This window comes from Capsella rubella, unplaced genomic scaffold (assembly GCF_000375325.1).
Source record: "Capsella rubella cultivar Monte Gargano unplaced genomic scaffold, Caprub1_0 scaffold_1, whole genome shotgun sequence".
NCBI classification, from domain to species: Eukaryota; Viridiplantae; Streptophyta; class Magnoliopsida; order Brassicales; family Brassicaceae; genus Capsella; species Capsella rubella.
In genome coordinates this window covers 12,225,706-12,248,556 of record NW_006238923.1, presented here as the reverse complement: position 1 = coordinate 12,248,556, position 22,851 = coordinate 12,225,706, and the positions used below count along the sequence as shown (strand labels likewise).

The window sequence follows — 22,851 nt, the reverse complement described above, 5'->3', positions numbered from 1 at the left end:
GTATGATCACGAGAGCAAAGGAGCATAAGGAGATATCGTGGTTGTTGGTGTAAGTGTGGAGTTACCTCTTTGCTGTCATTTGTCTTAATTAATCTAAATCAGAAGTGAGTATGTGACCAAGACTAATTTGAGTTTGGTAGAATTTTTTATGCTTGTTTTGAGTGAGTAGGTGACTAGGGCTAATTTGAGCCTCATCACAAGGACCCTAGTTCATATGCATATTCACAACTCAAGGAACAAGATTTTTTTTTGTAACAAAACTCCAATTATTATTAAATTCAAACAGTTATATTTGGGAAATGTGAGAGTTTTTCATACTTTTTTGAAATATTTTTGGGCAATTTACATTATCTTAAGAAAAACATGATCTTTTCCTTGTCTATATATATTTTTTAATAACAAAATGGACTCTTGGTTCAATGCATTTCTGTCCACTCTATTTGGGTCCGACCTGCTAAAAGTCCGGACCACCCTTAATTATCCAAAAAAACATATTTCTATCATATTCGATTTAATAACATGAGTTCTCGATATTGAATCAAACACCAACTATCAAATAAAATGTTAGTAAATAATAGACTTTAACTTCAATCAAATAGAAGCTGACAAGTACGTGAACCCCTTGGCGACAATGACAACTCCTTGATCATCTCAAGTTTCTTGTTAAGGTCAGTGGTCTTAGAGTAGATTGTTGCCTTTTTTAAGCAGTTTCCGCTTCTTAAGATGAATGCTGCCACTTCTTTCCCAGCTTTAGTTCCTTCAAAGCCTTTCCATACGAGATTTTCAAGACTCGATAATAGACATTCAGGAACTAAGCTTGCTTCATTCCAGCTCGCGTGGAGCGGTTGATCAGTCAGAACAGAGTAATGCCGCGGATATAAGTTAGAACAACATATATATACTGGTAAAAGGAAAATGAACAATTCATGTTTAGATCTATGTACCATGTCCAATTCGAGATCTCGTAAATTAGGGGAAACTCTCAGCATACACATTAGTAGATCCACCCACGGTTGGTCACATGTGCATATTGTTAAACGTACGAGAGAGGGGAAGACACAACTTGTAGGATATACATCCTGCATAGGATGCTACAAGATAAAATAGATCAATCGTATGAAACGAACAACGATCGAAACAATTAACAGCCTTAGTCCTAAACAAAAAATACCTGGGAACTAGATAAACATAATTTGAGAAGCTTGACTGAAGTAATAGATGCTAGAATCTTTCCAGGAAGAAAGCAAGAGATTTCGATAGCAGCATTTTCTAACTTAGGCATATTATTCTCAATGACACATAATCTACCATTATGATCAAGAATCTTCAAGTGCTCTAGAGAAGGAGCGTCTATCACAAAGCTATGATCATCAATAATATATTTTAGTGTATAGATGACTAGTATACTCTTTAGAGAAGGTACTCTGATGGTGAAGGTAGTCACATTATCATTTGGACCTTTTAGTACTATTTCCAAGTCTTCAAGAACATGACAGTTGGATAAAAGCTTCTTCACAAATTCGTCACCGGGGTTAGGGTACTTGACGTATACAAGTTTCAATGATTTGAGGCAAGGGAAAGAAACATGTGAAGAAGAGTCCACAAGAATCACATTAATAAGACTCAATGTCACTAGCATTCTACACTCAGTGTACAAACTCCTTGGAATTATGATTGGTGATGGTCTAGAATAAGCATCCAACTCCATAACCATCTCGCGCACCGAGCTTTTATTTGCAGCTCTAATCCAAACTGGAAGATCTTCATTACGACATGTTTGACCAAGTTTGAAGTGCAATTTTTCGATAATTGGAGCCTTGTGCAATACCAAAGACCTATCTAGAAACATCGAGAATTTTTCGATATTCTTATACCTATCATCATATACAAGTCTTGGAACCATCATCCAAAGAAACCTCCAACGTTTGGACAGAAACATTGTGGCCACAACATATTCCATTGGTAGTAACGACAATATCTCTAAAAGCAACGCATCAGGCAATTCACTTAACCTATCTGGACCCTTTAGAATTTCAGATTCGCCTAAAAGCCAAAACCAGACACGAGATAACATTGAAAAGACACAACAAGAAGAGATTCTAAGTGTTATGTGTTTATGCTTTTCGTATGAAGTAGGAACCAAACAGATAGTCTGAAGCAACGACGATCATGTGTGCATATATATTCTCCAAGTATCATCAACTGATCGATTCATTTTTTTTTTAATTAGTTCAATTTGCTAAAAAATAGTAAAGCTAGCATATCCATATCTAATTTTTAATTTGTTAAATCTTCTACCATTCAATTATATCTCCATATACTATAGTTTTATATAGATTTAAACATATCTATAAATTTTTAAAATTTCTGATAAATATTTAAAAATATTTCCTGAATCCCAATGAATATTCCATATTAAAATTATCTCCATCATTTTTATGTAGTTTTTAATGATATTTTATATATGTTTAATATCAAGATTAAATTACATAATTGGCTTAATATATACATAATTTCTGTTCAACCTCTATTAATTTTTATTTTGAAGTAATACTAGTTTCAAAACATAGTCGATGGTCTCATACGTGAGCAAAACAATATGGATTCAAAATATTTGGATCGATCAGACGCTTATTTTGAAAACCGAGATCGAAGAACAAGCTGCGATATCTTACCTATAGTTGTCCAGATTCTCCAGTTATAAAGGTGCATTGTAAATTTTAGAAGTGAAAACTGTATTTTTAGTTAGATGTGAAGTTGTATACGATGGTGGATTTGAAGGTTAAAAGTGAGATGGGAGAAGCTTGAAACCATATAACATGAAACTGAATCCATTAGTTACTACTTGATGGAATCTGAGAAGCCATAGAAGATGAGAGAGGCTCGAACCAAAGAGATCGTAACTGAGTTTCTTACCGTGGCATTTTGAGATAACTTCAAAAACAAAGAGGCTCAATTTTGGTGGAATTGTAGATTTATTTGAAATTTTTAGGAGGTATATTCCCATGGACCCATTTTTTTTTGTGTGTTTGTAGCCACACTTATTCCATACATATAAATATATATATTTGGCATTGTTACAAATCATACGTCTCTAATTGAGAAGAACCGGATTCGAACCCCGGATTTAGTGACAAGGCAACAGAAGTGAGAACCACTAGCCCACTTGCACCTTCTCCACTTATTGCAAGTATAATAGTTCATTTTACAAAAATTTATTTTGTAAGAAAAATAATGAAATTATATTATGGATTTTTATATTTGATTTCGGTGTAATGCATAATATTTAAAAGGGAGATTCTCAAAAATAGCATGATTCCATGTTTTTGGGTCAGAAATACCATCAGGCCCAACAAATTCCATCCCTAACATTTTCATTAATCAAATTGACCAAACTACCCCTTTTATTTCTCACCTAAATTGACAAACACACAAAACCTAATTTCTCTTCCTCTCAATCGCCGACGCCAACAAAACATTACTGCCGTCGTCGTCGCCGGATAATACCTTGAATTCGCCGGTTTCTTCTCAAATCAGACCTAGCCGTCGTCGTCGTCTCCCGAAGCAAGCCTTAATAAATCAGACCTACACTCAAAAGAACAATTTAACTTGCCTGGATCCTGAAACGAAGTAGACTCGCGTCGCCGATTCCTGACTCGGTTTCGACTTGCTTCGCCGCTGTCTTTCTGAATCAACTTCGCCTCACCGGTTATGGACTTGGCCATTGACTGGAATGGTAGAATTTGGTTTGTGCTAATTTATGGTCGTTTTAGTGTACATTTTGTGTTACAGAATACTAAAGTTGTGATAAGTAATGGGAATGCTAGAATTTGAATTGTTGTAGAGAATGCTAGAGTTTTGTTTTTGTGGATATCAACCTGAGTTCGATTTGTGAATTGCAAGCCTGAGAATGCTAGTTTGGTTTATTGAGAATGATAGAGTTTAGGTAGGGTAATGTTAGAGTTTAGTTTTTGTGAATGTCAGCATGAATTCTTGGTTTAGTTCGGTTGAGTTTAGTTTAGGTACAACAAGAATGCTAGAGTTTGGAATGTGTTTTCCATTGGCTGAATTAATGTGCAGGTGAAATTGGATACATCAAAGACATGAAGCAAGCATAAGTTTGGATTATTGCAGAAATCATCAAGAAAGCTCAAATCTATTTACCTCAGGCTGTTGCTGCCATCATTCCTGCTTCTGCTTATGCTTTTTCAGCCTCCATTGCTGTGTCCTCTGGTCATTTTCAGATTCCTGCATCATCCACTACTTTATATGAGTTTTGTTTAGAACGGTGATAGTAATTTTGTTACAACAAGAATGTTAGAGTTTGATATAGAATTATTTTTCTTTTTTTTGTGGTGTGCAAATCATAGTAGTTTTAAAGGGTATTGCATGTTAGGTATGTGTTTTTTTAATGTAAATAGATGAGGTTTCAACGTGGTATTGCTCTTTCAGCGTTCTGCAGAAAAATTCAGGAAGCACTGTTGAAAATTTAGGAAGAGATCTTTATATTTAAGGATGACTTTCTTGACACGATCTACACTTTAAATATATTTACATTGCAGGACATGAGAGAGTCTTTCCCTACATATATCACACTGCCTAAGCTCCATTTCAACATTAGAAAGGAGCCAAGATCTAAAACAAAGAGAAACCTGTTTTTGAATACAATGAAGCTTCTCACATATGATGACTGGATAAAGCATTGTTTAAAATTTAGGAAGCATTAAAGAACATTTAGGAAGAGATTTTTATAGTTTATGAACACTATCATAAAACAATATACCATTTGAGATGACGTTAATGTATAACACTTTTGATAATATTTAATTATTCACATTTGTAATCATCCCAATCTCCTATTATCAAATATATGAATTTGAATCCTACAATGGCAAAGCTCAAGATGATAAGTATGAATGAAAGGATAATTTGTTGCGTCACTTGGATCGTCCTTTGAAGGAGTCATTACATTCTAAGAACTCTTTTTGGATGTTTCAATTATTGAGACAGACAATCTACTTATCATTTAGGAATGACTCCTTGATATATATGAAGGACTTGTTGATATTTAGGAAAGATTCCTTGATATGTAGGAAGAACTTATTGGTATTTAGGAAGAACTTCTTGACATTTAGGAAAGATTTTTTGAAATTTGGAGAGATACAAAATCAAATCATTACTCTTGAGATTTATGATACATTTAAGGTAAAATATAAATAAAAGGACTTAAACATTCAAATTAGAAAGAAAGACATATTGTTAAGGAAATCCAAATTAGTAAGAAAGACACCAAAAAATTAGGAAGGATTACACGAACTTCAGGAAGGATTCCACGAACTTCAGGAAGGTATTCACAAAACGTATGAACTTGACAATCATTTTGCATATACACAGAGAACCCCATGCCATCTTCTTCATCATTACAGGAACTCCACAACTAAGTTTGATAGCATTGACTAATTAATCCAGTTTGAAAACTTCAGTCACCATCTTTGCTAAAACCTTATACGTGATATCATCATCAACTTCACAAAGAGATCCTCCATTGTACCAATCGAATGCAAAATCTCAGGATCCATTATCGTTATATTTTCACTCCCCACAAGCTAAGTATAATTCAATTACATTGACGAGATTCAAACTACCAAAGCTTAAGATACACAAATGCAACCTTACCATATATATGTGTTCCTTAAACACAAATCAAATGTGAAATCGCCATACAAATTTGGATCTACAACGTTAATTCCACCAAGCTAGTTCATTCTCCATAAAAGCAGCATCTATTTCTGATTGAACATAGTCGATTCACTACACCCAACACTAACCAAAGCAAAAACGATTAAGCATAATCGATTCAAAACTTTAAACTCAAATCAAAGCAAAACCTATTAAATGAACCGATTCACTATTCGATTAGTTCTCCAATCCTCAACAACACAAACAACGATTCAAATTCACAACAACACAAAATCACCAGCTTCATGACAATTCTCAAATCCAGAAATCACCTAATCGAATCTAGAGCAACACCTAATCAAATCCACAACAACACCTAATCGAATTTTAAATCTACAAAAACAGTGAAGACAATGACGATAACGACAAACGCAATGAACACGGTGAAGAAACAAACCTTACGACAAAGATGGAAGCGTGAAGAGAATGGTGACACGACCTCGCCGGCGAACACAAATTAGAAGCTCACCGGCGGTTCAACGGCGAGATCGTCGCCGAAGAGAGATAGTGACACGAGCTCGTTGCTGGAGATTGTGTGATTCAATCACACTCAAATCATATAATGTTAGACTGAATTGTGTGGTGTATACATAAGAGTGTTTTAGTCTTTTAATCAAAAAACTAATGGTATTAATATCAAATTATAGAGTGTATGGTATTTGTGGAAGAAAAAGTTAAATGATGCTAGTTTAGGGAATTTCTCTTTTTAAAATTGTTTTCCAAAATAGGAAAATATTGTATTTTTACAAATATATTTTTATTTCTGTGCACTATTATAAATCAATTTCAAAATTTCTCTATATTAATTACTGTATTTTTACTATACGTAATTAATATAATAAACTGTTCATTTTTAATAATAGGTAATAATTAATTAAAAATGAATGTATTATTTAGTTAATTAATAATTAATATATAAATGCAATATTAATTACTATATCTTTTGATTTTTTTAAGTCAATCTTTCTATGAAGCTCTTTGCTCTTTGTTGAAAATTGATTTATAAAAGTGTAGAAAATATAATATATTTCAATAGAAAGATTGATTTTTTGAAAAGTTATCACTATATTTAGTAGAAAATTAAATTAAAATATCAAAGGAAGATATTACTTTGACCACATCTTTTTATTTTACCTTTAATTTTTCAAAAACATTTCTCCATATTTATAAACTTTAAAGGAAATAATATTGTAATTTAATTTAATACATTACCAAATTGTTTTCTTAACTTTTACAATAAGAAATTTATGTATATATATATATATATGTGTGTGTGTGTGTGTGTGTGTATGATAAATTAATACCTTTGATCATTTGGCACCTTTAGATATAATTAATCGCGCTGATCATCAGTCAACAATGAATCGTCTCTCTTGTTTCGTGCTTATGATTGCATTATGTGTAGGGTTTAGTAACGCAAGACCGAAAAACACAGTACATATCTTTAACTATCTTCTTGGCAAAAACATTCTAAGAGTTCATTGTATATCAGACGAAGATGACCTAGGCACCCACCTTTTGAATCCTGGACAAACATACAATTTTAGTTTTCAGGATAGTGTTTTCAAAACAAAGGTTGATTGCCAATTATGGCAGGGAATTAATTTCAAGTTTTTTAAAAAATTTAGGGCATATGAAAGTGGTGGTGTTATAGTTCATTACGGTAAACAGAATTTTTGGTATGCTAAAGAAGATGGGATCTACTTCACACATGGTCAAGAAGCTCCCAAGTTAGAGTATAACTGGACCGATGTTTCATTACTCAAAGGTTGACGTCTTTGACTCTTTGTGTATATATGACTATGTAATATATTTTACCTATTGAATAAAACGATAATAATTGTATTTATTGTCTATATGTAAACATAACATCACATACAATAATTGTCAACAAACGATTGACTCCAGTATTGAGATCGTAACTAGACTGTAACAATCGACTAGAGATTTGAGACAAGGATTTTATAATGATCAAAACGCACTAGGAAGATCTTAGAGGCAAATAAAAGGTATTGCATACGGTTTTATTTGGTTTTACATTTTCTAAACGGCCGAGAAATTATAAATCCAGAAAACCCGAACCGAAATCAAATCGAAAAACCGTATGCCAAACCCCAAAATCTAAATACAATTTCTTCTTTAATTATAATAAATATACTCATAATATATATTTCTAAATTGGAGCATACAAATTAAAAATGCCCTCATGAACGGAACAACCCAACACCCTCATGAGGATACCATGGACCAAATTACCTAAATCAACTTTGAATATGTTTCATGCGTTCATTCAAATATGAACTCATTCAACTTCCTATTGGACTATATATGTCTTTGGAGAAATCTTGTATTCGATCGATCTTGTATCCGAAAAATTCCAAACAACTAAGATACCAATCGTACTATTACTATTAGATCAATACCCGTGCTACAATACGGGTTGGAGTTTATTTTATCTAAAATTTTTGTATATTTTTGTATTTTAACAGAGGTATGAGATAGGCAGATAACACTAAGCTTAACTTTCACCACGAATAATAAATTATACTTGTCTAACCTAACTATTGATGTCAATACAATGTGAGAATGGAGTCTTCAGCCATGCACAACAAAATAAGAAGAAGGATAGACCAAAAAATTAATTGGATAATACCCATAAAACAAGCGTTGGGCTGAGACGGATAGCTTAGTGGGCCAGCAAATGATAGGCCCATCACGAGGAGGTCCATTTGAGCAGTTAGGGTTTTGCCATTTAGGAACAGGAAAAGTCGGTGAGAAGTCTCACCATTTTTCTGATGAAATGTGATTGGAGAAACCTGAGACCACCACATAGAAGATAGTTGAACGGTTTGAAATGATTCTGTTTTTTGAAAGGTTCGAGAGGGTTGAAAATAGAAATTCTAAAACGAGACAAACAAAAGCACTAATCAAAGAAACAAAGCAAATTGGAGAGATGTGTCACGATCTACGGTCTCTAATCTATTTTATCTCTTTGCTTAGTTTTTTGTCGCTCTCGTTTCAGAACCTGTTGGTGGAGCCGTGGAGGAGCTCTCGATAAGAGTGTATGGGAGAGATATGGGTTTTATATTTCTTAGAATGTAATTATTTAAATCTCTATATTTACTTAGGAACAATAAATTAATGTATTTTGTAATTTTTATTGTTTAATATGTTAATTATTTTTCATATTCTGTAAAAATATAAATCTAAAATATTCTAAAAGATTTATGATTAACATATTTCAATAGTTAGTTTTATTATTTAATGCAATAATAATAATTCTTTAATTCGTTGTAATAAAAATTTGAATGAGTTGTAAATTTGATAGAATTTGTAATGGCATTGTATTGTAATTAAGTACTATTTTTAGGTTATTTTTAATGTACTTATATTTAATTAATAGACGATATCCGAGAAAATTCGAAACAATTAGTTTTAAAATGTATTACTATCTTTAATATATTTAATTGATATAAAAATACTGTTGCTATTTAAAAATAGTTAATTAATAATTAACACTTAATATACTGTATTAATTAATTAATTGGTAATCAAAATATTATTTAATTGAAATAAAATAAAACATTAATTACTATATTTTGATTTTTTTTTTATTTTATAAATCAATCTTTCTAAAGATCTTTGATTTTGTTGTTGAAATTTATTTATAATACTGCAAAAGTATAATATATTTCAATAGAAAGATTGAGTTCTTGAAAAAAAAACATTATCACCAAATTTAGTAGAAAATTAAATTAAAATATTAAAGGAAGATGTTACTTTGACCACAACTTGTTTATATTACTCTTGTACACTTTTAATTTTTCAAACTTTCAAAGAAATAATTACTTTGACCCATAGTATTTTGACCCATAATTAATTTGATACATTACCAAAATATTTTCTTAACTTTTACGAGAAGAGATCAATATAGGTTGACTTGATCAATCTGGGACCTATGTATAAATTGATACCTTTGATCATTTGGGGCACCCCTAAAAACAAACAACTCACTGATTAATCAACAATGAATCGCCTCTTTTGTTTCCTTGTTCTTATTGCATTTTGTGAAGGGTTTAGTAATGAAAACCTGAAAAACGCGGTACATATCTTTAACAATCTTCTTCCCAAAAACATTCTCAGAGTTCATTGCATATCAGACGAAGATGATCTAGGCACCCACTTTTTGAGTCCTGAAGAGACATACAATATCAGTTTTCATGATAGTGTTTTCAAAACCATAATTTATTGCCAACTATGGCAGGGAAATAATTTCAAGTTTTTTAAAAAGTTCTTGGCATATAGAAGTGGTGGTGCTATAGTTCATTATGGTAAACAGAATTTTTGGTTTGCTAAAGAAGATGGGATCTACTTCACACATGGTCAAAAAGCTCCCAAGTTAGAGTATACGTGGACCAATGTTTCATTACTCAAAGGTTGATGTCTTAATTTTTGTATGACTATGTAATAAATATAAACCTATGGAATAAACTATTATAATCCTATTTATTGTCTATATATGTATATACAACGTAACATCACAATCAAAATAAAATAGTCAACGACCGTTGACTCTAGTAATGATGGTAGGTAGACTCATGTCACATACAATAGTAGACAACAATTTTATGATTATCTATGTTAAATTAGGGTTTGTTATGGTCTTCCAACTCAAAACCAATTGGCAATGAGTGGATTGGTCCTAATCCCTTATATATTATTGAAGTGCTCTCACATCTTCCGATGTGGGATCTTTTCTTCCCACGCCCCCTCGATATAATAGCTCTTTTAGCCATTAATCTCGACAGAATCCATCAATCTAAACGCACTGGGAAGATCTTCGAAGCAAATGGAAGTATTACATACGGTTTTATTAAGTTTCACGTTTTCTAAATTGAGCAACTATAAATCCAAACCGAACCAAAATCAAATTAAAAAACTTGTCAAAATCTCTAAATAAAATCACTTCTTTAATAACTAAATATTCTATAATATTCATTTCTGAACTGGAGCATACAAGTTAAAAGCTTAACTTTCACTAAGAATAATATATTCTACTTTTCTAACGTAACTATTAATGTCAATACAACGTGAGAATGGAGTCTTTGGCCATGCTCAAAAAAATAAGGAGACATCAATGTATTACATGCTTGACAAATGAGTTAAGAAAACCAATTTAGACCAAAAAATAAATTGAATCATACCCATAAGGCCATAAAACAAGTGTTGGGCTGAGAAGGATAGCTTAGTGGGCCAGAAAATGATAGGCCCATCAAAAGGTCGCAAGGGTTTTCTAAAAATAATTCTGAAACGAAAGCAAGAAAAACACACTAAGCGAAGAAAGAAACGCAGATTGGAGAGACTCTAGTCATTTTCTCTTTGCTTGATGTGTTGTGCTTGCCCTTCGTTTCAAAACCTTTTTGTGAAATAGCTCTCGATAACTGTGCATGGGAGTGATATGAACTTTTATAATTCTTAGAATTTAATTATTTTAAATATATTTATATAGGAAAAATAAAATTAAAGTATCTTTTTAGTTTTAGTTGTTTAATATGTTAATTATTTTCTCATATTCTGTACAACAATAAAGCTAAAATATTTTATATTATTTATGAATAAAATATTTCAATAGTTAATTTTCTTATTTAATGCAATAATAATAATTCTTTAACTCGTTGTAATAAAAATTAAATGAGTTGTAAATTTGATAGAATTGGTAATGGCATTGTATTGTAATTAAGTACGATTTTTTAAGTAGTGTTTTTTTTTTTAAATATACTCCTGTTCTATTAATTTATCCAAGAAAATTGAAACAATCAGTTTCTTTAGATATTACGATCTTTAATTTTTTTAAAAAAAATTATTAATTAATAATGAAAATATTATTGAAATAATAAATACTATATTAATTACTATATTTTTTTAATTTTAAAATCTTTCTAAAGATCTTTGATTTTGTTGTTGAAATTGATTTATAATAGTGTAAAAATATAATATATTTCAATAGAAAGACTGAGTTTAAGAAAAAAAATTATCACCTTATTTAGTATAAAATTAAATAAAAATACCAAAGGAAGATGTTACTTTGACCACATCTTTTTATATTACTTTTGAAACTTTATCTTTTTCTCCATACTTTGTAAACTTTTAAAAAATTAATTACTTTGACCAAAAATATCACATACCATTATACTCTAATTAAATACATTACCAAAAAAAATTTCTTAACTTTTACAAGAAGTATTACATAAGGTTTATTTGGTTTCAGGTTTTGTAAACCATAAAATCAGATAAACCGAACCGAAACCAAATCGAAAAACCGTATAGGCCAATGCCAACCCCTAACTTCTTTAATTACTAAGATACTCATAATATTTATTTCTAAGTTGGACCATACAAATTAAAAATACCCAACTTGGGCCAAAGATTACCATGAGCTAGCGGAGCAACTCAACACACTTACGAGGAAATGTGCATCATGAACATAGTATGACCTATCAACTTTGATTATGTTTCATGCGTTTATTAAAATACTAACTTCAATAAACTTCTTGTTAGATACCAATCATACCACACATATTATTCAAGCCAAAAGAAATGGTCCATAAGCAAACAAAAATAAAAGATGACCAACTTCAAAAGAACAAAGTCTCGGAGACAGATGAATTATTAGAAGCCTGCTCTTCAAACAAACCACTCGGATAAGGCCCATGACCTTGTCCAAACGCCTTAACATGGTCCTTAAGGGAACGTTTGTGTTTAAAGTCCGAACCACAAATGCAAACCCAACGTTTCCCACAGTTCTTCTCATGTGTTCTCCAATCTCCCTTGACAGCCAAAAGCTTACCGCAAATGCGACACGAGTAAGGTTTGTGGCCATGTTTGCGTTTGTAGTGCGTTTGAAGCGTTCTAAAGTCTTTGAGTGGCTTAGAACGAGGATGGTCAATGTGGTTCCTGCACCCTTCAACGCAGCAGTAACAAGGGATTCCTAACATGGCTCGTGGCTGTGTGCCTTTGAGTGACTCTGGTCCTTTTCTGTATTGTGAACCGTGCCCCCACATGTGCATCTACATTAATTCATAATATTTAAGGAGTCAATAAGGTTTTGTGTAAGTAATAAAATAAAATCAAAAACATTGTTCGTTAACATCATATCATTGATAGATCATATATATAGTGAGTTTCAATTAAGAATTCTGAGTATTTTAGTTTGAATGAAATTATTTTTTTTACTATTATTCAACTAAAATTTAATAAGATATATGAGAAAGCTACTAAAAATTATAGTCAGTGAAATTTGAGTCAATATGTTGATTACAATGTTTTTTAAAAAAAACAAATCAAATTTAGTTAAGAAATTAAACAAAGCTAAAAACAAATCAAATTTAATGAAAATTTCAGTAGATAATTTCATTTCTGTAAAAAAGGGAAAAATCAATTTAGTTAAGAAATTAAACAAAGCTAAAAACAAATCAAATTTAATGAAAATTTCAGTAGATAATTTCATTTCTTTAAAAAAGGGAAAAATCAATTTAGTTTAGACATTGAATTTGAACAAACGCTAAAAACTTTTGATGAAATATTTTCATGAAATAATTAAATCACGGATTAACTTGATTAAATCAGTAAATTATATGATAAAATGTCATACCATAAGTTTTTACCAAAAAAAATTTTTTAACTACGGATTAACTTGATTAAATCTGTAAATTATATACTAAGATCAGAGGGAATTTCATTTATGTGAATTGAAATCATAATTATATATGTGAATAAACTCGTAAATCATAATATTAGCTACGGAGATAACTATATAAGTTGAGTATGAATTTATTAAATTCAGTTATGCATGGATAAGCAAGCAATGCGCATGAGATAAATATAAATTTGACTCATACCTGAAGATTGTTGTAACGATTAAATGTCTTGAAGCAAACATGGCAAGAAAAATGAGTAAAGCCTATTAGAATTTGCTCCGGCGCCGGAATCCAGTACCCCTTACCGGAAACTTCATTCTCGATATCTTTTCCGGCATCAAACGTGACGATCTCCTTCCCATTAGTACTCTTCTTAGGATCTTTAGCATCATTGCTTGACGACTTACCAAAACCAGGAAGACCGATGTGTAAGTCCACGTCCACTTCAACATCCTCTTCATCTTCTTGTTCTTCTTCACCGGACAAGGGCTTAGGGTTTGAGTTCAAGTTGATCCGATCAAGAAGAGGTAAAGGCTCAACTAAGGTATTGTTATTACAAGAGTTTTGGTTGAGGTTAAGGAAGAGATCAAGAGGTTGGGAATAGTTTCTAGGTTTTTCAGAAGAAGAGCTTGAAGATATCTCATATTGTTGTGATGACTCCATTGAATGTGGTGAATAGTGGTTGGAGAATGGAGAGTGATAAAAACCAAAAAAAAAGGGTTTGGGAATGTTTTTTTTTTTTATGAAAAATATTTATATATAACTTAAGTTAGCTTTATATAATGATTACTCTCTCTATATATCAAAGTAAATTTAATGTTTTTTGCAATAACTAGTAATCATGCAGGTACGTAAGTAGATCTCACGTATCAATCGTCTCACCACCGTATGATCTCTATATACCATTGTTTAAGAACGCAAGTGTGAACAAAACGAATAATGAAGTGAAAGTAATATATAAAGTAGTTTTGTGAGTTTATACGTACCAAATAGAGAAGTGAGTAAATGAGAATCTTGGAGAATGTGAAGAGCAGACACTTGAGAATGCATGTGGTTGAGTGAAAACAACCTTTGTTAAGAAGTAATTTAATCTTCTCTGTCTCATCTCTTTGCCTATAAATAGAGTGGGAAGCCAAAGAACCTTAAATTTTGTGGACCAAACCTCTCCAAGATTTGGCAACTTTGTCATTGCAGGGTTTTTGACTATATTTGGCATTTACGTAAGCTTTTAGGTTTTCCACAGTGCAGTTTTTAATTTCGGATTTTTTGGTAATGGAATGAATGCTAAATGTTGAATTTTACTATGGAAGATACATTATATGTTTTGGTATGTATATATGTAAAGTTGTTTAGTTCTCTCTAACGGTCAACACCTCTAGTTTTTGTGAACACTAGATTTTGACATACCAATTAGGGAAATGTTATGATTAAGTAGTATGCTAAAATTTTAAGATATTAGAGATAAATTTGTTTTCATAGTATTAGCTAATTTGCAAAGTAAGTAATATTTCAAGGTTATTAATTAACTTAGTACTTATCTTTAAATTCTGCTTAATTAGTCAATATTCTCAATTACTAGCAACTTATTACCAATATATGTGAAGAATAATACATTTCTTTATAGTTATTGTGATTGAAAACCAAAAGTTATACTCTTTCCAAAAGCTATGTATCATAAGACTTGTGACCAAATTAAAATCTTTTTTTTGTAAGCTCAATTTTGCTGATCAACTTTGACTACACTATTATGTACATACTAATTATATTTTATTTATTCAAATATTTAACTTAAATGTATAATAACTTTTTGAATTTTTTATTCAACTTAGTCATAGTCTATATACATATGGGACTTTAATTCAAGATAGGAACTACAAATTGGTTCAATACAATTCAGAGGGAAACCGGTCAAGATCAATCCAAATAATTTATCGGATGTTTTTAATACATGAATTCAATTTAATTAATGATCTTTTTATATATAAGAACTGATAAAATAGTTAAATTTACAACCTAATTTGTTGATTATACCATGGTTAGTAGAAATTAAAATATAACTGGAAAACTAAACCCTCTAGATAAAATCCAATATTAGTTCATGAGAAAATTGTGAAACTCGATTCGGAAAATTAGCGAATATGCCAAAGTTAGAGTTTACATAAAAATTAGCAAAGTCAAGTCCTACGAAATGGAGTTACCAAAATTAGCAGAGTTGATGGATTTTGTTTAAGTTACTCGAGTCATATTATAGTAAGTTTTTTAAGCTTTATTTTTTTTTCCACGAGATAACTCGTAATCTAGATACCGTGATTTCTAATAAGTTTTTACAAATGTTCACATCAATGCCCATATATATAACACATTTTTACTTTACTATAGAATTTGTGAAAATAGCATAACCAACAACTGCAAAAATTAAAGAGCTTGCCAAGTTAACGTTTTGTTGTGTAAATAGCATAAATAAAGCTACAAAATTAGTAGAACTATGTTACTATGTATAATGACTGTGACTAAGTCCTCACCTCCCAAAAGTTTTCGTGGTTGTGATCTAGGCTAACCGTTTTCTGGCTTGTGGCAGCCTCAACAATTGTCTTCGAGATCTCATGGATTCATCGTCGGTCTATCTTGCCTTTCCTTTTTTTTTTATGACATTTAATTTGTCTGAATGCCAAATTATACGTCTCTCTTTAAAAAGGATCAAGTAAACCCGAGTTTGGTGATAATGGCAAAAAAGGTTAGAAGCAGCGACCCACTAATTCCTTCACCTATTTGAGCTCTCCTTATGCTTTTAATGTTGTTGTTATAATATCTAAGTTTGTAGAATATGTAATCTTTGGTTTTCGTTGAGTATTAATGAATCTACTTTTTCCTCGAAAAAAAATTAAACCTAGTTGCTAATTTAGTTTAACAAATTCAAAATTTGACAAATTTATGGATATGCATTTTAATTTAATTTAGTCATTTCTCTTTATTAAGGTTTCAATTAGGACAACTCAAAAGACATGGTAAATAACTAAATATTAAAATTGCTTATGTCTTTAATTTTATTCATGAGAATTTGTATGTGTAGTAGTACTAACACTATGGTGGGGAGGTGAATATTTATGTACCTACTAAAAAGTAAAATTTCTAATCCATAACAAGATTTATATACACTATACTAACATATGAATTGTTAAAAGGAAATAAAGGGATGAATGTCACAATTTTTTTTTTTTTGGGGGTCATATATCGCTTCTTCTCCTCCATATTGATATTTTGTGTTCATTGAAAACGATGATGAACATCTTTTTGTTGCATTTTGATGATATTGACTATAGACGAAGTAATTGTTTTTATATTGTTACAAAATATGATTTTTATAAAATTTTAAGGAAAAATGAACGTATTAGTAATTTACAAAGCAAACATTTAAATTTCAAGAAATGTATTGCATTCTCAAATCCAAGAAGATGAAATTCATTAATCCAATTTCAAGTAAAAAATTAGTATTGTGTAATTTTATTCCATGTCAAGTAAAAAAATATGGCAAGGAAGGGAATTGCACATATTATGTCCATCACTATTTTTGAATAAATTTAAACTGATATAAGATTTAAAACTCTCAAAGTCTTTTTATTTGAAACTCATTATGCCGCATGAAATATTAACTAGTAAAACAACTTATTCAGCAAGAGTTTAAGAAATAGAAACTACTAACTTTAACAAATATGAAGTTGTTCGTATTTTCTTACTAATTTACATCATCATTAGATGCAACATTTGTTTATTCCTCTGGTTTACACTTTATCGACAATAAAGTTTCTCGATTTTTTGTATTTTTAGAAGCTTGAAAAAAATAAGAAATATATTATCACAATGACTAATATTAGACAGCAAACTAAACAATCTAGAAGGAACAAGTGAGCTAGTGGTTCTCATCTCTGTTGTCTTCTTATCAGATCCAGATTAGAGTTTATTCCCTCTCAAAGATAAACGTATAGTTTGCAGTGATGTCAAAAAAAAAAACCAAACAATCGTAAGTAATGCAACATATTGAATATAATATACGATCATCAAGATAGACTATTGGATATGTCTTAGCAACGAGGATCCTTCCACAGACTGTAGCAAGAAGATTATGTGGAAATTTTAGGTTGGTTGTCAAACTGGACTTTAGTCTTTAATTTAAAAAAACTCAGAAGGTAGTAAGATGCTTTTATATTTTTTGGGTGCCTTTAACTTAACTTCAATATCATTATAAATTTGGTTTATCTTGATGATTGTATATTACATTAGATTGTCTTAACTTGGAAAATTTTAATTTTTACCTATATATATATATATATATATGTAAACAAAAAAATTCAAACCAAATGAATGTAAATAAAAAACTAAGTTTATTTATAATTTAATTAATACATGCAACAAAATGTTGAATCAAATACGAATTAATTACGAAATCAAATATAAACTTTTTGTATACTATTTATGTAACTATATAAAAAAATATTTAGTTATTTTCCTCATCAAAAATTATTAGAAAATCCATAAATAACTGAAAAAACATAAATTTTACAAAGAAAAAAAAATAGCTACCATAATTAACTAAAAAACATAAAATTTATAAGAAATTAAAAATTCCTAGATATGTAACCGAGTAAGAAATAACAAAATGAATTTAAACAAAATAAATAAATAAATAACAAAATGAAAATCGATTAATAAATAACCCAAATCGTATTTTAATCAAGGTTTACTTCACAAAAAAATAAAGTCTGGTTGAATTTTCTTTCTAATTTTCTAATTTTTATCTTTTTTATCTTTTTTTTTTTTAATTTCATTTGACATGAGAAAAAAAAAAAAAAGTTTTGCTTTGTTCCAACGAGCAATATACCCAGAGTGACCAGCAGCAACCACAACCGCTTCTTCTTCTCTCCTCCTCATCTTCTTCCATTGATACCCTTCAAATATCTCTCCCACCTTAATCCCAATAACGTTACATACACATCTCTTCAAAATCACACCACCATTGATTCAATTCAATTCCCAGATTCACCAATCTATTTTGTCGGCAACAACAACAACAAATCTGCACCATTTCTATTCTGGGTTTGAGTTGGGGAGGAGGAAGAAGAGAGATAGCTTCTGGGTATATTCGTTTAATGGAGAAAGGGATCTTTTTTATGCTATTGGTCATGGTGTTTTGGAATCTAACGTTTATTAACGCCGACGCCGACGATTTCTCCGTTAGGGTTCCGTTTTGTGCTACGAGGTCTATTAAAGATTACATCTTTGGGTTCCGAGATCAGACTTGTGTTGAATCATCCCAGCGTCCTCGTTTTGTTGTTGTCACCGAGGTAAGCGATTTCAATTTCTAGGGTTTGATTGGTGGTGATTAGATTTGTAAATTTGAATGCTTTTGCTTATGGGTGTGATTGTGTTGTTGTGAAGGGTGATGAGCGTTGGTTGCAAATAGCTTTGGATATGATACATAAGAACAAGTGTGATTATGTGGCTTTGCTTTTCTATGCATCGTGGTGTCCTTTCTCAAGATCGTTTAGACCGAGTTTTGATGTTGTTTCTTCTCTTTACTCTTCTATTCCGCATTTTGCGATTAAGGAATCGTCTGTTAAGCCGAGGTGAGTGTGGTAGATTTTATGTGTGGGTGATCTTTAAGCTAGACTTTAATGGGTTTTGTTTGTAATGATGTTTTTGTGTTGTTGTGCAGTACCCTTTCCAAGTATGGAGTTCATGGGTTTCCTACGCTTTTGCTTTTGAATTCGACTATGCGGGCGCGATATCGAGGGAGTAGAATGCTTGATTCTCTTGTTGCTTTCTATAGTGATGTTACCGGTAAGGCGATTTGTTCTTAGTGATGTTCTGGTAGTGTTTCATATCTGTTGTGTCTCTCGTATGTGTTTACCTTTGATGTGGATTGTATAGCCTTGTTATTCGTGATGAGCTTAGGCGATAAGTTGGTTTTTTTGTATACTGGTACTTGTTGCTCAACCAGTGGAACTAACAAGGAATGTTATGGGATTGTAGGCATTGAAACGCTGGATAAAACTTCTCTTGAGAGAAGCGTATCAGTTCTTCATCTCGAGAACCAAAACAACACTGAGCCAGAAAACTGCCCCTTTACATGGGCAAGATCACCTGAGAATATGCTTCGACAAGAGACCTATCTGGCTCTTGCCATTGTATTTGTCCTGTTGAGATTGCTCCACTTGATATACCCTACACTCGTTGTCTTTATGAAATTCACTTGGAGACGGATTGCTCAGAACATGAGACTTGAAAGCCTGCTAGAACACACCGTCGGGTTTCTGAGCCGAGCTGTACAATTATGCATGCACAGGAGGAGCAATCTTCAGGGAGGAGCTATGAACGCCAGAGCATGGGCCTCCAAGTCTTTGGCCACTGTCTCAATTGGGGATTCAAGTTCATCAAACAGAGGAAGTTCAGCTTCTCAGTGACTTCTAAAGTTCTATAATATAGCAAATGTGGTCAGCTAAAATGTTTTTGGCTGTATCAGTTACAGCTTTTCAGGAAAAGTTTTGCCTCTTTCCTGTATAATCACTAGTTCCTCTAGACCAACAACTTTGGAGAGGGCTTAATTCATAGCTGAACATTTTGTAGTAGAAGTGTATATGTCATAAGATGGCAAGATTATAAGTCAATTCATATTTTTTTGTCAATATTATATCAGAATTGATCTTTGCCAAAGTAGCTTCACATACATTAGATAATTAAGGCAATCTTACAAAATACATAAGTTAAAGACTTGTTGAACCAATCTGTTTGGTTAGTCTCTCAAGGCTAAAGCTTCTACTAATCAAGGTCTACAACTGCTACATCATTCTTCAGGATCTGGATTTCACATAAGCCAAAACCTAAGTCAAAACTGAATGAGATGCACAAAATCAACAAAATTGTATGTTCTTCCAAGCAGTACCTGTGAAATGTAGTCTTTTATTTTCTCACTGACTTGCGGATCCAACGCTCTCTCGGCAAGATCGTAAAACAGAGAATTACCCTCCGGGCCACTAACTTTCTCCTTCTGCAAGAACCTGTCCACATAACAAAGCATTTTACGAAGAACCATGAAACCAATCTCTTGGCATCAGTTACTATTCCTTGCAGTGTTTAAAAGTTGTAAACTTATCCCTAAGGTTAAAGAAAGGTCTAACCTTTGTTGGACTAACGTCTCCAGGGTCTGCTTGTTGTTTCCAAACACAGGATTATGCTCATCATTTTCATGCAGTCCCATTCGCTTCAAATGATGCCAAAGGGTTTCTAAGGATGTTGAGAAAGCGTAAAGGCAAGAGAAAAGAGATTAACAAAAAATATTTTTAAATCAAGTATGTGTCATACACTCTTGATTTGATTCAGCATATAGATGTAGGATCTTAAACAATCCTATACAACATACTTGTGACTTCTCAACCCTACCACTTTGCTCTCTAACTATGATCCTTAGAATTGTGAAACGAAAAACAGAAACTTTAAGTTCGACAGATAGCAACGACAACAAACTAACTCGTATCTCTTCATACAAACTCTAGATAACGATATCACTAAACTAGCAACTGGTCAAATTATGTAAATTAAACCAACGCAGGACAAGGGTATATCCGAAGCATAGACCATTTGCATCGAACGAAAAGATATTACTATATTTTCGTTCTACAACTTTGCTCTCTAAATATGATCCATAGAATTGTGAGAAGAAAAAACAGAAATGTTAAGTTCAACAAACAGCCACGGCAACAAACTAACTTGTATCTCTTACTACAAACTCTAGACAACCATCTTACTAAACTAGCCACTGGTCAAATTCTGTAAACTGAACCAATACAATCTCTAGACAACAATCTTACTGAACAAATTCTGTAAACTAGCCACATCGCATCGAACCAAAAGATATTACTATCTTAAGAGTTAAGAGCTCAGATAATGGTACATAGAACACATACCTTCAGGGATTTTCCCTCCCGCAAGCTGCACAACAGCAAGAACCGCAAACGTGAAACCAGTCATAGGACTCGTAGCTTCATCCACAACATACTTCCTAAACATTTCGATCGGCAATTGACTAACAAGAACATATGACTTCGAATCAACAGAACCTATATCGAAAACGAAAAAAACAAACAAAACACTTAAGCTAAATCCAATCTAAACCAATATAAGACAAATGGGTCATCATCATAATCTTTACTCTGTGACTGAGGAATCCTTGATTGAGCATTAGACGAAACCCGAGCGCGTTGAAGCTCTTTCAAATCATAACCAAACACATTAGCAAGCTTGTTCTTAGCTTCATTGATCACATGGGTAGCGAGATTACGCTGCCTATAGTTCTTAGTAACAATCTGAGTCAAGTCTTCTCTTTTAATTGGACAACCTAAGTTTTGGTGTGACTTGAATAGTATGAATCTAATCACCTCTGCAACTAGCTTATCCGTTTCCTATAATTTTTTCCAAATCCAAATCAAAATCAAAATCAAAAACACAAATCTCAAGAAAATTTCCCCAAATTGAAGAATTTGTGTTTACCTCTTTTGATATGTTGAATTGAGAGAGAGGTTCTTCTTCATCGGCCATTGTGGTGAGATTGTGTTTTCGAGAGATTCACCTGGAAGGATTTGGGAAGCGGAGGAGGAGGATTAAAGAAGCTTCGTGAACCCTAATTTATGGTATTATCTAATTGGCGGGAGAATATTATAAGAGACTCTGAATCAGAGAGAGGGTTCTAGGGGATATGATTCACATGACTTTACAACTCTTTTAATCCGGTTTGGTTTTTTCAAAATTTTCAGGCTATTAACCGGAACTAAAGAACCAAACCGTAATTTTTGGATTTTGTTTGGTTGCATTTTCGAAAACCAAATGGTTTTTGGTTGGTTTTAGTAAAGTTTGTGAACCGAATAATACCCAAAAATCCAAAAACATTTCTTCCCTATCAATGTTGATATCGTCAAGGTAAACAGAGAACGCCGGCCACTCGGACGGAGAAGACACCATCTTCACCAAATCTGAACAGTCCGTCAGGAACATAACATCACTGTAGTTGTGTCCGATCATGCACCTCATCGCCCAGACCAGAGGTTCAACTTCAGAGTGTAGAGGAGATAGACTACGCCTTACATTTGAAGCGCCTATCATCGAGGAAACTTCCTGCGCATGTTGACAGAACCAACCTAAACCTGCATAATCATCAGTGGACTTCCAGGAGCCATCAATAAAGCAGCGATAGCCTGAATATGAGGGCGGAAGGGAAGTAATAGGTCTCCGAATCTGACTCCTAATAGGAGCAGTAACCTGTTCAGAACCCAATTGTATACCCTGGACCTCACTCTGAGCTCCTTTCCAAGCAGTGGCTTCCTCCATAGCGACACGTAAGATTTCCATTGGGCTATCATCCGTATTC

At 32.2% G+C, this 22,851-nt stretch overlaps 6 protein-coding genes and 1 long non-coding RNA gene across 7 annotated transcripts; 3 read left to right on the top strand and 4 right to left on the bottom strand.

Moving 5' to 3' along the window:
• Positions 1–587: 587 nt before the first annotated feature.
• On the bottom strand, positions 588–2,074 carry LOC17900749 (probable FBD-associated F-box protein At1g32375). Its single transcript, XM_023788661.1, has 3 exons — positions 1,172–2,074; positions 922–1,079; positions 588–831 (listed from the first exon to the last, which is right to left on the bottom strand). The coding sequence occupies exons 1-3, from the start codon at positions 2,072–2,074 to the stop codon at positions 588–590; spliced, it is 1,305 nt and encodes a 434-aa protein (XP_023644429.1).
• A 3,137-nt stretch (positions 2,075–5,211) lies between these two features.
• Positions 5,212–6,256, bottom strand: LOC111832640. The gene is made up of 2 exons (XR_002835543.1): positions 6,137–6,256; positions 5,212–5,823 (listed from the first exon to the last, which is right to left on the bottom strand). It is a non-coding gene; the product is annotated as an uncharacterized LOC111832640 (long non-coding RNA).
• Positions 6,257–7,012: 756 nt separating this feature from the next.
• LOC17899779 (S-protein homolog 9) lies at positions 7,013–7,588 on the top strand. The gene has a single exon (XM_006304713.2). The coding sequence runs from the start codon at positions 7,099–7,101 to the stop codon at positions 7,510–7,512; it is 414 nt and encodes a 137-aa protein (XP_006304775.1). The 5' UTR covers positions 7,013–7,098; the 3' UTR covers positions 7,513–7,588.
• Positions 7,589–9,576: 1,988 nt separating this feature from the next.
• LOC17898985 (S-protein homolog 9) lies at positions 9,577–10,253 on the top strand. The gene has a single exon (XM_006303627.2). The coding sequence runs from the start codon at positions 9,767–9,769 to the stop codon at positions 10,178–10,180; it is 414 nt and encodes a 137-aa protein (XP_006303689.1). The 5' UTR covers positions 9,577–9,766; the 3' UTR covers positions 10,181–10,253.
• A 2,040-nt stretch (positions 10,254–12,293) lies between these two features.
• Positions 12,294–14,125, bottom strand: LOC17900467 (protein TRANSPARENT TESTA 1). The gene is made up of 2 exons (XM_006306301.2): positions 13,638–14,125; positions 12,294–12,806 (listed from the first exon to the last, which is right to left on the bottom strand). The coding sequence occupies exons 1-2, from the start codon at positions 14,097–14,099 to the stop codon at positions 12,375–12,377; spliced, it is 894 nt and encodes a 297-aa protein (XP_006306363.1). The 5' UTR covers positions 14,100–14,125; the 3' UTR covers positions 12,294–12,374.
• Positions 14,126–18,290: 4,165 nt separating this feature from the next.
• Positions 18,291–20,116, top strand: LOC17897947 (5'-adenylylsulfate reductase-like 4). Its single transcript, XM_006305351.2, has 4 exons — positions 18,291–18,775; positions 18,870–19,057; positions 19,147–19,271; positions 19,464–20,116. Exons 1-4 carry the CDS (start codon positions 18,581–18,583, stop codon positions 19,892–19,894), a joined length of 939 nt encoding a protein of 312 aa, XP_006305413.1. The 5' UTR covers positions 18,291–18,580; the 3' UTR covers positions 19,895–20,116.
• Positions 20,117–20,135: 19 nt separating this feature from the next.
• On the bottom strand, positions 20,136–22,081 carry LOC17899401 (melanoma-associated antigen 8). Its single transcript, XM_006303262.2, has 6 exons — positions 21,978–22,081; positions 21,640–21,889; positions 21,395–21,547; positions 20,609–20,714; positions 20,374–20,488; positions 20,136–20,288 (listed from the first exon to the last, which is right to left on the bottom strand). The coding sequence occupies exons 1-6, from the start codon at positions 22,023–22,025 to the stop codon at positions 20,250–20,252; spliced, it is 711 nt and encodes a 236-aa protein (XP_006303324.1). The 5' UTR covers positions 22,026–22,081; the 3' UTR covers positions 20,136–20,249.
• Between the last annotated feature and the right edge of the window lie 770 nt (positions 22,082–22,851).

Excerpts from the sequence above, each read along its gene's own strand:
- LOC17900749 (XM_023788661.1), bottom strand. The coding sequence starts at position 2,074 with ATGTTATCTCGTGTCTGGTTTTGGCTTTTAGGCGAATCTGAAATTCTA. Across the intron at positions 1,080-1,171 it reads TATGTTTATCTAGTTCCCAG|GATGTATATCCTACAAGTTG; the intron begins GTATTTTTTGTT and ends CATCCTATGCAG. Across the intron at positions 832-921 it reads CATAGATCTAAACATGAATT|CTGGAATGAAGCAAGCTTAG; the intron begins GTTCATTTTCCT and ends GCTCCACGCGAG.
- LOC17899779 (XM_006304713.2), top strand. The coding sequence starts at position 7,099 with ATGAATCGTCTCTCTTGTTTCGTGCTTATGATTGCATTATGTGTAGGG.
- LOC17898985 (XM_006303627.2), top strand. The coding sequence starts at position 9,767 with ATGAATCGCCTCTTTTGTTTCCTTGTTCTTATTGCATTTTGTGAAGGG.
- LOC17900467 (XM_006306301.2), bottom strand. The coding sequence starts at position 14,099 with ATGGAGTCATCACAACAATATGAGATATCTTCAAGCTCTTCTTCTGAA. Across the intron at positions 12,807-13,637 it reads ATCGTTACAACAATCTTCAG|ATGCACATGTGGGGGCACGG; the intron begins GTATGAGTCAAA and ends GAATTAATGTAG.
- LOC17897947 (XM_006305351.2), top strand. The coding sequence starts at position 18,581 with ATGGAGAAAGGGATCTTTTTTATGCTATTGGTCATGGTGTTTTGGAAT. Across the intron at positions 19,058-19,146 it reads GAATCGTCTGTTAAGCCGAG|TACCCTTTCCAAGTATGGAG; the intron begins GTGAGTGTGGTA and ends GTTGTTGTGCAG. Across the intron at positions 19,272-19,463 it reads TTTCTATAGTGATGTTACCG|GCATTGAAACGCTGGATAAA; the intron begins GTAAGGCGATTT and ends ATGGGATTGTAG.
- LOC17899401 (XM_006303262.2), bottom strand. The coding sequence starts at position 22,025 with ATGGCCGATGAAGAAGAACCTCTCTCTCAATTCAACATATCAAAAGAG. Across the intron at positions 21,548-21,639 it reads AAGGATTCCTCAGTCACAGA|GTTCTGTTGATTCGAAGTCA; the intron begins GTAAAGATTATG and ends TTTTCGATATAG. Across the intron at positions 20,715-21,394 it reads GGGAGGGAAAATCCCTGAAG|AAACCCTTTGGCATCATTTG; the intron begins GTATGTGTTCTA and ends CAACATCCTTAG.